This window comes from Candoia aspera, chromosome 15 (assembly GCF_035149785.1).
Source record: "Candoia aspera isolate rCanAsp1 chromosome 15, rCanAsp1.hap2, whole genome shotgun sequence".
NCBI classification, from domain to species: Eukaryota; Metazoa; Chordata; class Lepidosauria; order Squamata; family Boidae; genus Candoia; species Candoia aspera.
This window is the reverse complement of record NC_086167.1, coordinates 6,179,944-6,195,734: the sequence shown is the minus strand read 5'-3', so window position 1 is coordinate 6,195,734 and position 15,791 is coordinate 6,179,944. Positions and strand designations below refer to the sequence as shown.

The following is a 15,791-nucleotide window of genomic DNA, read 5'->3' as shown; positions in this document are numbered from 1 at the left end:
TTGCATTCCTTCCTTTTTTTTTCTTTTATGTACACAGTTACAGGTACTCCTCACTTAACGACCACAGTTGGGAGCAGAGTTTTGGTTGCTAAGTGAAGTGGTCATTAAGCAAATATGACCCAAGTTTATGACCTTTTTTGCAGCAGTCATTAAGCAATTCACCGCAGGCATTAAGCGAACCATGCAGTTGTTAAGTGAATCAGTGGTTCCCCATTGATTTTGCTTGCCAGAAGCTGGCTGGAAAGGTCGAAAATGGAGATCACATGACTACGGAGAAAAATGCGAACAGATTGCCAAGTGCCCAAATCGTGATTATGTGACCACGGGGATGCTGCGACAGTCATAAGTGTGAGTACCAGTCATAAGTCTTTTTTTTTCAGCACCGTCGTAAATCCAAACTGTCACTAAATTAAGTTAAGTGAGATCTTAACCTCAATGGTTTGTTTGCATCACACATCACATATTATTTGTTTTTCAAGTAGGAACCACTAGAGTTATGCATGTGGGGAAAGATGGTGAATGCATGGTCGTGATAGAGGAAGCTGCCTGAGGCTGGCTTGGTTGCATATAGCAAAAAACTGTGGCTTGTTTACCCAGGACAGTTGGCTGGATGCCTAGAATAAGCCACTCAGAGTCACTGTGTGTGAGTTGGGCAGCCATATACATTAATTAATCAATTAATTAATTAATTAATAACTCAAATCTAAACAAGTCATGTTGTGGCTTGGTATGAGCTGCAAATGCAGCCACTGAATCAAGATCTCTTATTCAGCATGACCAACCGGGGCATTTCCCACCCCCATCTGAACCTCAGGTGGTGAAGTAGCTAGATCATATAGGTGCAACAAAGGGGGGGGGGGGAAATGGCATACCTATAGACGTGTTCTTCGTCGCTTGCACACGAAGGGGAGATGGTACACTCTCTGGACCCAGAGGCACTAGAACTAAACAGAGGAGACTGGGGCTGTGGCTGCAAAAAAATGAATTGGACGTTTTATTTAGGTATGTTAGGACCACCGGCTGCATTAGCCAAAATTTCTACTAGAGGACCAAACTCACCCTGCATTAGAAAAGACTGTGGTTGCTGTAATGCAATGATTCTTCTTAGCCCAGTGATCAAACGTGACCCAATGGTCAAGTTATATAGGTCAACCTTACTGTCCCTACTATGAGGCACATCTGGGAGGCACCACTGACTGGTTTAAGTTTATTCAAATTAGAAGATGGAGATGCTTTTGACTCCTGCCTTCATGAATACGTCCATGTCATTTTTTTCTATGATGAAGAAAGGCCTGGCACGTCCTTTTTCGAAGGTGTTTGTGTGATTCCCAGTCAACCCCAGAGACTTGGTCTCTCATCCAAGTACTAGCCCAGGCCTGACCCAACTTAGCCATTTAAGAACAACCAACAGAGTCTATGTGCTGCCGCCCACCTGGGTTTGTTTTTTCAAGTTAACGAGACCATAACCAAGAAGGAATATGACAGCTCACACTCCCAGACCAAACCATATATTATGCCGAATTTTCCAGCACTTTTTAAAACGAAAAGCAGCCCGCTCACCTCACTGCCTCTGCTTCTCCCTCCAACCCACCCCCCAAAGTGTGGCTTTGTCAATTCCCAACTCATTCAGTCTTCCTCATCTCCTTTGAGAAGAAACAACTTGGCTTGGTTTGGGCTGAAACTGCCCAACGCAACCTCACTGAAACTTTTTGAACTTAAGCCTCTTTCGATTTCACAAACTGGTTGATTTAAAAATGTTCCAGGGAATTGAGGAAATGAAAACAATGGGGTTGTGGTAGGGAGCCAAAGGTCCATTGGCTGACTCAGGCCACTGGTTCACAAGGCCTTGAGCTAAACCGTTCTCTAGAACGAGTGATACAATCATCACATTATTAAGACAAAATTACTATTTACCCAGCAATGTCTTGGGGCAGGGGGCGTACCTGGTCCTGACACCGCACATATGTACCCAAGAGGCAGAGCTGGTATTCCAACACCACATTTTGCCAAAAGCATTGGATTCTGCAGAGATTTCCCTGGTTACATTCTGTTTTTTAAGATCCAGCCCCTCTCACAGCCTTTTGACATGGGGAAGCCCAGATAATTGCATACATAAAGCTGGAAAAACAATGACGTACCTACAGTGGAAGACTGGATTATAAAAGTAACTGAACCTGCAGAAACGGTGAAGCTGACCAGTTTGGCCAGAGATAAAAACAATACTGTAAAGACTTTTCTGAAAGACTGGGAACCTTATACTGTATCGACTTTTCATTGAAAGAAGAAAAAGTCAAATGGATGATTTGGGGATTGACATGGACAAAGAGGTTGGGGAAAAGTTTAAGGTGATAATTACTCAATAGGAAGAAGGGCAGAAAACGTAACTGTATGTTTTTTTTTTCTTTTTCTGATGTCTTCCTTTTTTCTCCAGGTCTTATTTTCTATCTTCGTTCTGTCTATTTTCACTACATTGAAAAATTCTGATGAAAAGCATATTTAGAAAGAGAAAGGGGGAGAGAGAAGCCCAGATAATTATGAGAATCGGCTTCTACTTGCATGACCGAAATCTTGAAATGTGAAACAAACAGGATGCAGAGATTGTCCTTCGCTCCATTTAGGAAATGCGACTCATGATTCCCCTCCTCTTTTCTGAAGCTCACCGCTGTATGTTCTACCTAGACCAGCCTTTCTCAACCTTCTGACCCTGGAGGCACCCTTGAAACATTTTTCAGGCCTCGGGGAACCCCTGTACATTCAGGCTCAAATATAAGCTCTAAGTTACAAAACGATTATATTCGTTTCATGGGTGGGGCTGTCTATATGCATGAACAGTTTTCTTAAAAAGAACAAAACTTACCTCTTTTAATGTGAAGTTGCTGGAATCTGAAATAAATTTTAAAATAAATCGTGATCTCTCAGGGAAACCCTGGGGACCTCTCGCAGAACCCGAGGGTGCCACGGAGCCCTGGTGAAGAAACCCTGCTCCAGACACACTTCGCTCTCTCCACCATGTGTGATTAATACCTTCCTCGTTCTATTGCACCTTGACAGAACTTGGAGAGAAAGGCCAGGAGAGAGTGTTTTCCAAGGGCGTGGCACTTGAGGTCTGTTTTCACAGGCCAGGAAATAAAAGCACAAAAGACAGACTTCTAAACTGCCAGCTAAAGTTTGAACATGACTCTGCTTGATCAGGAAATCCTTAACGTCCGTGGAGAGAGGAGGTCAGCATTTAAATCCCCACCGGATATCAAATCCAATGAGCTGCTGGCCGGTCAACCCAGATGCATTTCAAAAAGCCGTAGCCAAAGCAGGTTTCTTCCAAGAAGCCAAGGAACAATTAACTACATTTCCAGCTGCCAGTGGCAATCCTAGAACCACAGAATGGAAGAGTTGAAAACATTCTTGGAAATCCCTAGTTTGATCCCCTGTCCCGTGCAGGGATCCTAAGGTGGGTAATGTTCACATTTCCTGGAGCTCTGTTGATCCGTCATCATTAAACCTGCCAGTTGAAAAGCCTGGAACTAGAAGCCAACTTCAAGCCCTGGTTTTCATGACTGGCTGTTGAAGGAGCTACAGGCCAGAAGCCTTCCTCCAGACTTAGCAAGTCTTTCCATCTGCTCACTTCCTCCAATTTAGTTTGGCCGTCTCGTCATGAAGGAGAAGTCAAGCTGACGCAATCAGTAATACCAACCAGCATCTCCTCTGTGAGCAATAATTAAGCTTTTTTTGCAAAACAGCCACGAAGGAACCACTGCGTTAACATCATTATTGTAATGACGGTACAGAAGAGATGCTATTCAGGAGACTCACAAATAAAGTAGTTTCATACAGAGGGCAGAAATTAACTAGGTTTACATCCATTTGGAAGAGGAAAAAGGAGGGATCTGATTCCTTCTTGGCGGGTTTGATTTTGCCCTGGGTGCGGATTACACATGTGTTGTTGCCTTTTGGTTTGTGATGCTGTTTTAATTATTGTTAGCCGCCCACGGCCGTGAACTTGAAATGGACGGTCATCTGAATTGAGGCCATAAATAAATAAATATTGCAAATAAATAAATGCACCTTGCAAATTAAGTCCAATGTATTTCCTCTAGAAATGCACAGGGACCTAGTGTCCTAACAGTCAGAAATAACGCTGAGACGAGGAGCAGGTCTCTAGTGTTTATTACTGCTACATAAACAGAATCCTAACAAACTGAAGAAGCGTGGGAAAAACCCAGACAGATAAACCCCAAAGGCTAAGGCGGGCCTGATCTGTGTCTCTTTGAATGGCTGCTTAACTCCTCAGTACTACGCATGCGTTTTCCACCCTGGATCAAGGCCCCCTCCTGCTCGCCATCAGTACTCACGACGCCTAGTCTGCAATGACATGAACATGCATCTTATTTTCCCTCCCCATCTGCTTCATTTGGTGTTCTTCATTTCTGTATCTTTTTGCTTTTGACCCTTGTTTAAAAGCCACTGGTGATACAGTGTAGATCAGTGTTTCTCAACCTTGGTCCCTTTCAGGTGTGTGGACTTCAACTCCCAGAATTCCCCAGCCAGCAATTCCCCTTGCAGACTGGGGAATTCTGGGAGTTGAAGTCCACACACCTGAAAGGGGCCAAGGTCGAGAAACATGGGTGTAGTTCAGGATTTCTCAACAGGGGTTCTGTGGCGCCCTCAGGTTCCGCGAGAGGTCCCTAGGGGTTCCCTGGGAGATCACGATTTATTTAAAATATTATTTCAAATTCGGGCAACTTCACATTAAAGAGGGAAGTTTCATTCCTTATTTTTAGTTTAAGAACAGTGTTAGTGCATGTAGACAGGCATATACACGTGAAATGAATATAATAATTTTGTAACTTCCGGCCTATATTTGAGCCTGAATGTGCAGGGGTTCCCCAAGGTCTGAAAAGTATTTCAAGGGCTCCTCCAGGTTCAAAAATTTGAGAAAGACTGGTGTAGATGAACCAAAGTAACCGGGTCAGGTGAGGCTATTTCAGCCCCATCTACTCCTCTTCCTTGTGGTCATTTTTAGAGAAAGACGGCTCTCTGTCTGTGAATCACAGCAGGACTGAAGCGCACAGACAATGACATGGCACAGAAGGAAGACGCTGGGCTGGGCTCAGGATGAGGAACAAAGAAGGTGTTCTCCTCTACCGAAGTGGAGAGGAAGGAATAGCTAAACAAAAATTACCTGTTGGTGAGGATTTCTGGGAAGAACAGGATGCCATTGGTCCAAAGAGATGCTCACGGTCCCGTTCAAGGCCTCAGTAGAAGGAGGGGGAGGCACTGGTGGTGGGAGTGATACTTCTTGGTAGGTATGATTTCCAGTTGGGTAGGAATAAGAGGTTTCCTCCGCCAGGAACACCGGCCGCTTGGAGATATGGGAGGTAGTGGATTCCAAATCAGCCAGAAGGGCATCTGCACAAAAGCCACACAAAAGTGGAAGGGTTGTTTGACTGACATCACAAGACTTACCTTTGCCTCCAGACACCTCCTCCTCAACAGCGTTTCCGGAGGGAGCGTCCTCTCCTGGACGATCTGCACGTGTGTCCAGAGGGAGCTCCTGCTCCGTTCCATAATTAAGTCTCCTTTATTTTTAGAAGTCAAACAGACCGAAAGACAAAGCCCAAAAAAGAAGGATGCCGAAGGCCGAGAAGGAAAGCTGAGAGGAGGGACGGCTTCGCTCCAGCAGCCCGGCACTGAGACGCACAAACCCAGCTGAAGTCTCAAAGCAGCTAATTGCTAGCTTGGCGTCGTGAACTCATTCGAAACCCGGCCACAAGCCCAGCTTTGGGCAAAACAAAGGTCTCTGAGTCAGGGAGGAACCAAGGAAGGGATTCAGTCATCAGTACCCAAAGGTTGCCTCTTGCATCTGCTGCCCAGACACAGAGAGCTAATGCGGGCTCCAGGCTCCGCCAGGTAACGGCAATTTCATTTCCTAAACATGCTGGGTCAATTGCAAATTCCTGAGGGAAGAATTCGTCTCTTCTAAATAGTGCAAACACAGTTACCTCCAAAAAGGCACCAACAAGGAGAAGTGGAATGTGGAGGGCCAGGAATTTTGATCTGTAATTGTCCACCCTTCTTCCATAAAATACAGGTAGTCCTCGACTTACGACCATTCGTTTAGTGACCGTCCAAAGTTACGACAGTGCTGAAGAAAGTGACTTGCGACCGGTCCTCATACTTACGACCGTCGCCGTGTCCCCGAGGTCATGTGATCAAAATCTGGGCGCTTGACAACCAGCACGTATTTGCAGCATCCTGGGGTCACCTGATCTCCATTTGCGACCTTCCCAGCTGACTTCCAACAAGCAAAGTCAATGGGGGAAGCCAGATTCGCTTAACTATTGTGTGATTTGCTTAACAACTGCGGCAAAAAGGTTATAAAATTGGGCACAACTCACTGAACTGCATCGCTTAGTGACGGAAGTTCCAGTCCCAATTGTGGTCGTAAGTCAAGGACTACCTGTACTAAAATAGCCAGAAGAAACCCAGCAACCAGGTTAACCAATTTTGTCTTCAACAGAAAAAGCCAGGTAAATATGGAATATCCCAGACATGGTTGTCATAATGCAACCAAACTCAGCCTGGCATGCCCTCCAAGTAACGTAACGAACATCCCTTCCAGCCAACACAAATAGGGGCTGCATGTTGAGGGTGCCAGGTTGGAGAAGCTGTTACAGATCATGAAGATTCTTCAGGGGAATGAGGTTTTAGGTGACTTTTGTTAACGCAGCTTTGCATTAGAAAAGAGGTAAACAGAGAAAACACTCTCACTGGACCAGCTAAGTTTTCATTTGGAAGACATTTTCAAGCCAGACCAAACTCTTCTCTTGGACAAAAATTACATTGTAAAGGCAGCGTTTACCTAAACATGAAGAGGAGGCCATCTGAATTAGATTTAGACAAAGAAACAAATTTTACACTGAAAAAGAATCCAAGGGAAAAAAAGGAATCCCTTTCTTTTCTTTTCTCCATTTATAAATAACAATAAATAGCACTTAGTGTTAAGCATTAAGCCCAGAGAAAGAAACCCTTTTTATTTCATAAAATAATTTAATGCGTTTTGCAATTGTCCATCAACGCTATACTCAGCTTAAAGTGTACAATTCAAGCCTCCTTTTGTTTATTTGCATTTTAGATGTTATCCTTAACATTGATACCAACTTTTCTCTCCTTATCTTTAAAGGTTTAACTTACCTAAATCATTATCACATTAAGAATTTTTAGTTTAGATTGCATAAATACCACTGTAGCCAGCTAATATTTGTATCCTATAATGTAGTGTTTCTTACAGAGTGGTCCTAGGACCCATGGGGGTCCCCCAAGGCCCTCTCAGAGGTCCATGAAATCAAAATTATTTGCCAGCCTAGGTTGAAAATTTATTAGTTCTACATTATAGTGCAACGAAACAAAGACTTGAGGGGTGGGGAAGAATCCAGACAGCCTTTACTCTTTCCAAACAGTCTCGGGTTCAACACAAGCAAGACAAGGAAAGGCCCACCTCCATTCAACACAGCCTGTATTTATGGCCTGGCCTGAGCCAGCTTTCCAAAGAAAAACACTAAGACTTTTAGGTGCACTTGCAGACTATAGCTGGGGAACGCCAAGCCAATAGCTGCATGTGACCTCTTCTCAACGTGGATTATTATTTCCATACAGGAAACTGCATGTCCCTAGCAAGGACATCACTGCACGTAATAAGCATACAGACACACACACACTTTGCCGTGCGTGGCAGATGGACCGTCTTCGTTTGGATCGCTCTAGATGGTGCACAACCCCTTCAGATGCATTGCAACTTCAACTCGAGCCATCCTGGCGGAGGATGGCAGAGGAAGCCGTGTGTGTGTGTGTGTGTGTGTGTGTGTGTGTGTAGCAGAATCCAGGTGGGGGGAAACTGGTGTAGACCCCTTTAAAAAAAAAAGGTAATTTTTACATTCCACTGGATATTGAGCAGCTGGGTTTAGCTGTGGGAGGCAGCATAAGGAACAACAGCTTTTCCTATCTCACTAGGTTAATCATAAAGCTGTTTGCTCAGAGGGCATGCAAAACACACACACACACACAAAGACAAAGGAGCAGGTCTCAACCCTGCCATACTTTTCCTCCACTTCCTTTCCTCCCTGAACAAATGAACGCCGGAAAGGGAAATTCTCTCTTCTGGCCCTCTCGCCAAGCCCTCCAGTGCAATAAACAGTGGCTGCCTCCAGGGAAGAAAATGATAGCGGGCTGCACTCCTAAATACAGTATTCAGAAACGATGCAGCTTGCAGGACAAAGGGCACAGCAGGCATTGGGTTAATCCGATTACTAATCACCCTCACTAGTTAAAAAGGCTCAAAGAATGCCTCCCTACAGCAGGAACAGTAATAAAATGCAAATAACTGGGAATGAGAAGGCATGACTGCACAGTCAAGGCTCCATGCCGAGCAAGAAAACTGAACAGGTAGACCATGTTTCTCAACCTTGGCCCCTTTCAGATGTGTGGACTTCAACTCCCAGACTCAGCTGCAGGGGCATGGAGGCACCATTAGTAGACCTGAAAAACCAGGTTAGGGACAGATCATCACGGAGAAAATCCATCTGTGCGGTCTCTAGGAGTCAACATTGGCTTGAAGGTACGTAGTCAGTCAGTCAGGGGAAAGACTCATCTCCCTTCAGAAGTCCAAAATGCTGGGAAAGGTGGAAGGAAAGAGAAGAAGAGGACGACCAGCAGCAAGGTGGATGGGCTCAGTTACAGACGTGAGGACTACACCATTGGAAGACCTGAAGAACCAAGTTAGGAATAGACTGTCACAGAGAAATTCTACCTGTGTGGTCCCTAGGAGACCAAAGCTACTCGATGGCACATAATCCATCCTAATAATCATCCCAGTAAAGGGCAGGAGAGTCACACAATCCAGTTAACATGATTATCATCCTTATGGGTGCCACGGAATGGAGATGACGCCCCAAAGGACGCCAACGGTGCCTACGAAACTCAAGGCACAGAACCAGACCGCAGCTGAGAATCAGGATTTGATGTTGAGCGGAATGAGAATACGAAGGTCATGGGTACCTAACCAAAATGGCTGTTCTCTCAAGTCCTGTGCTCTTTGGTTGGAGGTCAATGTTGAAGCAGACTTGACAAGTCAAGTTCGAGCAGCGAAGGCGTGGCTCTGCTCCAAACACTTTCCTACATGCCGTGACTGTTCATTCATGCCTGTACGCTCTTTTTCTCTCTTATGCACACACATATACACCCCTAGCCTCACCCTATCACAACTAGGAGTTCTCAGTTGCAAAGCAGGCCAGGGAACGCTATTGAAGAACTCCTGCCTGTCCTGCTCAACCCCTGCTCAACCCCATTGTTTCCCCCCTCTCTTAAGGATCTGGTTTTAGTCGTATTCCCAAGTTGATTTGGCCAATGGAAAGCAGGGCATCCCCATCCTCTGCAGGAAGTTGCTTACATTAGGAGTTTACAGCACTTAGCCCCACTCCTTTCTGAGATCAATCAAAGATTTGGTTCTGGAACAGATCATCAATACTGCTGTCCTTCACAGTGGTCGAAGTGCTCTTTCAAAATCAATATCCCCCATATTACTTTTCTATGAAATAGCTGCTGTTTCTTTTTCTAAACGGGGGGATAAAAGAGTAGCTACCTCAGCAGTAAAAACGACCATCAGTATCAAATATAAGAGGAAGCTCCTGCTAAGAACTACTTCATATCTGATGTAATTCACATTGCATTGTTTTGACATTTTAGCCACTCATAACACCAAGAAGTGCTTCCGGCACGCACCGCATTGGGCCTTAGATTTCAGAGAGGATTCACTACATTCCTAATTATTTCTACATTTTTAGTTCTAAGTTCCGTCTACCCTTTTCTTCTCAAACATTTCAAATTTGTTCTTGAATGGTCTTTAAAGGTAAATATTTTTTTTCCAGTTACTTCTGTAGTCCACAAGATGGGGCAGGCTGGCTACACATAGAAATATTTAATGCAGTGCAGAAAATTAGCCATTCACTGATAAAATCAATGTGGTTGGCAATAACCTACTCCTATTTGGAGAGACACAAATGAGCACGTCAGACGGGGGAAAAAGAGTTTACACGTATCGTGCTTGGAAGACACTAGAGAGATGGGGTAAGCATAGTTGAAGATTTCTCAGACCAAGATTCGAAGGCTACATTTCATATAGATGTGGGACCAGGTTCCCCAAATAAGGCCCTCCAGATGTGTGGCTGAGAATTCTGGGGATTGTAGTTTCAATAAAGCTGGAAATGGAAGTATGCCAAACTCAGTGATGTTCCAGCAAGCTATCTCTTAAGCTTCAACTTAGTTTATATGCAGAAACCTGGGCTCTTTATCCTTTCCCAGAATCTTAAAAAGGAAACCAAACTGTGTAATATGAAGATACAACAAAAAAGAACATTTTCACAGATGTATTAACAGGAGACTCAATTCTGGGCAATTAAACACCTGCCAATGCAGCCAACACCTTTACGAGTGAGGGGAACACTGGAAGACTTCCCCCCCCCCCAAAAAAAATCTCCATTCCTCAGTTGAGTTAAAGGAACTCCCTGTCTTCAGTATGGGCATTCTGGCTCACAAACAATGAACATACTTGAGTAAAGATTATTATGCGCTGAGGACCCCATCTCTCAAACTGTTAAGTAGCGTCCACCACTGAGACCCTGTTCCTTCCCAAGTGTCCACCACTGAGACCCTGTTCCTTCCCAACTTCCACCATCCATTCCAAGTTGAAGAACAGGAAGTGCAGGGGAAGGGCTGCCAGGATGCATGACAGGCAAGATGTCTCACAATCAATTTAATCAAAAGGGCTGGTGATAAGCCATGCTGAAGCATAAACGATGACTAAGTTTAAGGTTCTGAGAAGGTCATTGATAAGATCTGAGTTTCTTCTGGGCAGAATAATAAAGAAGGGGGGGGGCACCAACTGTGGAAGGCAAACCAATGAGTAGGGTGTTGAACAATTAGAGAAGCCCAGGGCTATGCCCACACCCATCCAAGGAAGCTCACAGGGCAATCTGGGGCCATCCTTTTGCAGCCTAGCTTACCTGCAGGGTTGTGGGAAAAATCAGACAAGGGAACACTTAGGTACAGTGGTGTTTTGCACCTGGAGGAAAGGTGGGGTAGAAATCTAACAAATAACAACAAGGAAAGAAGCAAGGACTTTGATTATTAAGTTGTTATAGCTTAGAAAAATAATGTTTATTATGGTTTGATTTAGAGCAAGAGATTGATGCATTATTTTGTATTTGTATCTGTGCTGGAGAAGGTCAGAAGTCACTTCTTTTGTATGTCTTTTAGTCTTTTCTTCAATCTTTTCTCTATTTCGTATTTTATCTCTATTTGAAAATTTTAAGAAAGCCTTATTCCAAGAAAGAAAGAGAGAAAGAGAAAGAGAAAGGGGGGGGGGGGAAAGGAAAGGAAAGGAAAGGAAAGGAAAGGAAAGGAAAGGAAAGGAAAGGAAAGGAAAGGAAAGGAAAGGAAAGGAAATTAAGCAAAGATAAGATACCTGGGCAAAAAATAGCAGCTTCTCCTGGTCTGGGAGGCTGGTTCGACTTCAGTTCCCATAACGCGGACCAGACTAGTTGAGGGTTATGGAAGCTGACGTCCAACACGTTTGAAGGCCACCAAGCTTGGGGAAGAATTTACAGACAATAATGGCAAACTGAAAACCCACAGTTTGTCTCTGCTTGCTTTTGCAGACAAACCATGGCATGCAAGTGGCATTTTGGCATGCCCCGGAGGTGCGTTCTTGCTACAGCACAAGTAAGAACGTGGTAATTGATGCGCCCTGGCACAGGCAGGCACCTCTTTCAAGGCACAGGGCAACATTCATCACAGGGAACCCCCCCCCCCCGCCCCAGCAATAGCTCATCCAACTCTCATCAGTTAGGGAAATGACGTCACAGAAGAATCTCCAACCCATACATATGGGCTCCCCTGGGGCTTACAGCAATCAAATAGCATTGACAACCCATCAAATATCTAACAGTCTGGATATAGTAAGAGCCAGTTTGGTGTAGTGGTTAAGACAGTGTTTCTCAACCTTAGCCATTTTAAGATGTGTGGACTTCAACTCCCAGAATCCCCCAGCCAGCATCCACACATCTTAAAATGGCTCAGGTTGAGAAACACTGGGTTAAGGCATCAGGCTAGAAACCAAGAAAGTGTGAGTTCTGGTCCTGCCTTAGGCACAAAGCCAGCTGGGTGACCTTCGGCCAGTCACTTTCTCTGAGCCCTAGGAAGGAGGCAAGGGCAAACCACTTCTGAAAAACCTTGCCACGAAAACTGCAAAGGCTTGTCCAGGCAGTTGCCAGGGGTCAACATTGACTCGAAGGCACCAAAGCAAACACACTGGATATAAGGGTTGCATTTTAGGACCCAACACTCAGACACAGGGTGAGCCTTCGGTGGGGACACCCTCTTCTCCCCTCTGCGTTTTGGCTCCCACGTTCAGCTGAATGATCCCGTCAAACGGTGGTTTAGCAGTGGTGTGCATTGCTGCTTTATCTATTTGTAACGACGTTTTTAACTATGTATTGATCGAAGCGTTTTTGCAACAGTTTTTAAAATTCTGTTTGTATGCCTTTGTTTTTGTTTCTTTAATACACTGGTTTTTATCCATGCCTTGGGCTGACTCAAGCCTTGCCTTGAGCTGACTTTTCAGATGGAAAAGCAGAATAGAAAAATCCAGTCAATGATAATAACCTCCCCACTTTGTCCAAACGAGGTTCAGAGGTTCCCTAAGCCTGCACTCTGAAGCTGGCTTGTTTGGACCATTTATAATTAAAATTAAGGAGATCATCCAGGTGAGGAATGGCAAACCGTGATTGAGTTGGAAATGGGATAAAATGCTGGGGTTAGCCATTGTGCTCAATAGGTTGGCAACTGCAGGAACAGAATGCTAATCTAAATCAGCACACCTTTTCTTAAAATCTTACGCTAAAAACAACTCAGAGTATTCGACTGTTAGCTAAGCCAGGATCCAAATCTCCATTTGTCAAGCCTTAATTTACTTGTACCTGCAGGCTCCTAATTTTTGAACTTAGCATTACTCAATCAGCATGACCTGGCCTCTTTCAGAATCAACATTTCCAGATGGTATCCAGGCTTCAGCATCATGTTAAACTTTATTACTCACACCGTGAAGCAGATCCTTCTGGTATGTCATTTTGAACTAGGCAATTATCCGATTGCACAATGGGAAGATTGCAACATTGTGCTGAACCTTTCATATCCTGTCCCCCACACCCATATACATGCACTTGTGGGGAACTGTGATGGGGTTACAATTAAGGCATGGTACAAACCACAGGCAAAGAAGTTGAATATAATATTAAGAAAATCTACTGCAGATTCCATCAAAGCATGTGCTGTACAATGCATGCTGGCTGGGGAATTCTGGGAGTTGAAGCCCACATGTCTTAAAGTTGCCAGGTTTGAAAAACACTGCAAGAGATTTCAGACTTGAGCTGGTTACTCAGAATTGAAGTCTCCGTTATATAATTGCTCAATATGTGTTTATAAAAAAAAACCCTAAATTTATCAAGAGTTAGAATACAAGAAAGAAAGAAAGAAAGAAAGAAAGAAAGAAAGAAAGAAAGAAAGAAAGAAAGAAAGAAAGAAAGAAAGAAAGAAAGAAAGAAAGGGGAGGGAGGGAGGGAGGGTGGGTCAGTCCCTTCCCAACAGGAAAGATGAGTTTCATTCTTGAGAATTGGGGATCAGCCTTCTGCAGAAAGGATCCAGACCTACAGAAGGATCCAGCAATCTCAATAAACAAGGCCTTGTTTTACAAGCATTCTTGCTCTATCTATATGCTCCCCTCCCGCCCCACCATATCAGACAGGGCAAAGAATTCATTCATTCCAAGGATTAGCCTTCAGCAATCTCCACGTATTCGTGCCAGCTAGCTGAAAATGCAGATATCTCAAGCAGAATCTGAAGACGGTTCCCTCTATTTCACCACTAAATGCTGAAAATTCTCCCTAGCCATAAAGAGTGTCTACCAAATTAGACTCATAGTTCCTCTCTAGCAAATCCCCAGCAACACTGCCAGGGCTAATTTTAATGTTGTACAGCATGGAAGGACAGAGGTATTGTCTTCTGCCTCAAAGGAGGATTTATATAAGTGTTTTTCAGCCTTGGCAACTTTAAGAGGTGTGGACTTCAGCTCCCAGAATTCCCCAGCCAGCATGCTGGCTAGGGAATTCTGGGAGCTGAAGACCACACTTCTTAAAGTTGCCAAGGCTGAAAAACATTGACTTATATGAACCAAAACATTAGAGGAAGGCAGTATCAATACTTAAGCATATGGTTTGGTTAAAAAAAAAAAAAAAACCACGAGACTAGGCATGATTTACTGTTTGCTAAATCAACATATCTGTTGGGGGCAACAGAATTCATAGATGGATGGATGGATGGATGGATGGATGGATGGATGGATGGATGGATGGATGGATAGGCCATAAACTAGCATTTATTTTATTTTATCACACTAGAGTACTGTATTTACAGATATATTTACCTTTATGCTCCCCCACACTCATCTAATGCTCCTACCCCTCCCTCTAGATTTTCTTTCCTTTTTCCTTTTCCTCTAAACTTCAGTGTTTTAGTTTTTTATATTGGATCTTAATGTATTTTTTACTTCTGTGTTTTAGCTTTTGATATCAGGTTTTAATGCACTTTTGTGTTTTAGCTTCTTATATTAGATTTTAATGTACCTTCTACGCTTTTAATGACTGTACCCCACCCTCCTTATGCTGGTCTTTGACCACAATAAAGATTTGTTGATAGATAGATAGATAGCTAGCTAGCTAGCCAGCCAGCTATTGTTAAATGCTCATTCTGAATCTTATCATTTCAAGTATATGATTCAGAACGGGTATTTAACAGGCATATTTTTTCTCTACGTTATGGTCTGAATCATTACGCATTCTTGTACTCTTTGCAAAATAAAATTTTTTTTTACAAACATCAAAGCTCAAGGAGTTCTTCCATTTTTACTACTTCGATCCTTCAGTCTGACCTCGTGGGTGCGCATGTGTATGCATGGAAGAAGGGAAAGCTCTATCAATTGTGGCTTGATTGTAATACAGCCCGGCATTTCAAATAAGGCCAAAGGGATCAGGGGTGCACGAGCAGACTTACGGCTGATTTGGAATTTATTTTGTTAGCAGTGCTCGGATTACTACTTCACTTCAAACCAAAGATCCATTAACTGGATCCAGATGCTAAGCAGCAGCTTAGCCAGACGTCACACTAAGAAGTTAGTAGTCTGTTAGCACCTTTTCCAACTAACGTATTTCTTTAAAAGCCATCGGCTTTCATCTCCCCAAAGCGGACGTCTTTTAATAGAATTAGTTAGTTGGAAAAGGTGCTACCAGGGTCCTGATTTTTCGCCACCTCAAACTCACCCAGCTGCCTTCCTACAATGACTTTGGAGCAGATGCGTAGCTCTGGAATCTGAGATCAGTATTAGAACCGAGTTCTTTCACATACAAATCCACTCCTGGTTTTTTTCCCCCAAATGTTATTTTCAGCACCTGAATGAGCTGGATTGGGGTGGGGATTTACAGTGGGGGGAGAAAGTCGGAGCCCTTCTGAACTATCCTATCACTACAGGCAGTCCTTGCTTAACAACCGTTCGTTAGTGATGGCACTGAAAAAACAACTTGCAACCAGTCCTCACACTTAAAACCGCTGCAGTGTCCCCACGGTTGGACTTACGATGGTGCTGAAAAAACAACTTGCAACCAGTCCTCACATTTACGACCGGTGCAGTG

General features: G+C 43.9%; 1 protein-coding gene across 2 annotated transcripts in view; it reads right to left on the bottom strand.

The window, feature by feature from the left end:
• The window catches only part of PXN (paxillin), a 72,665-nt gene that overhangs the window by 24,961 nt on the left and 31,913 nt on the right, over positions 1-15,791 (bottom strand). For both annotated transcript variants that reach the window (XM_063315785.1, XM_063315784.1), the window contains exons 2-3: positions 5,180-5,406; positions 873-970 (exon numbers count right to left, since the gene is read on the bottom strand). In XM_063315785.1, coding sequence (XP_063171855.1) covers positions 873-970; positions 5,180-5,406 — 325 coding nt within the window. The remainder of the gene's footprint in view (positions 1-872; positions 971-5,179; positions 5,407-15,791) is intronic.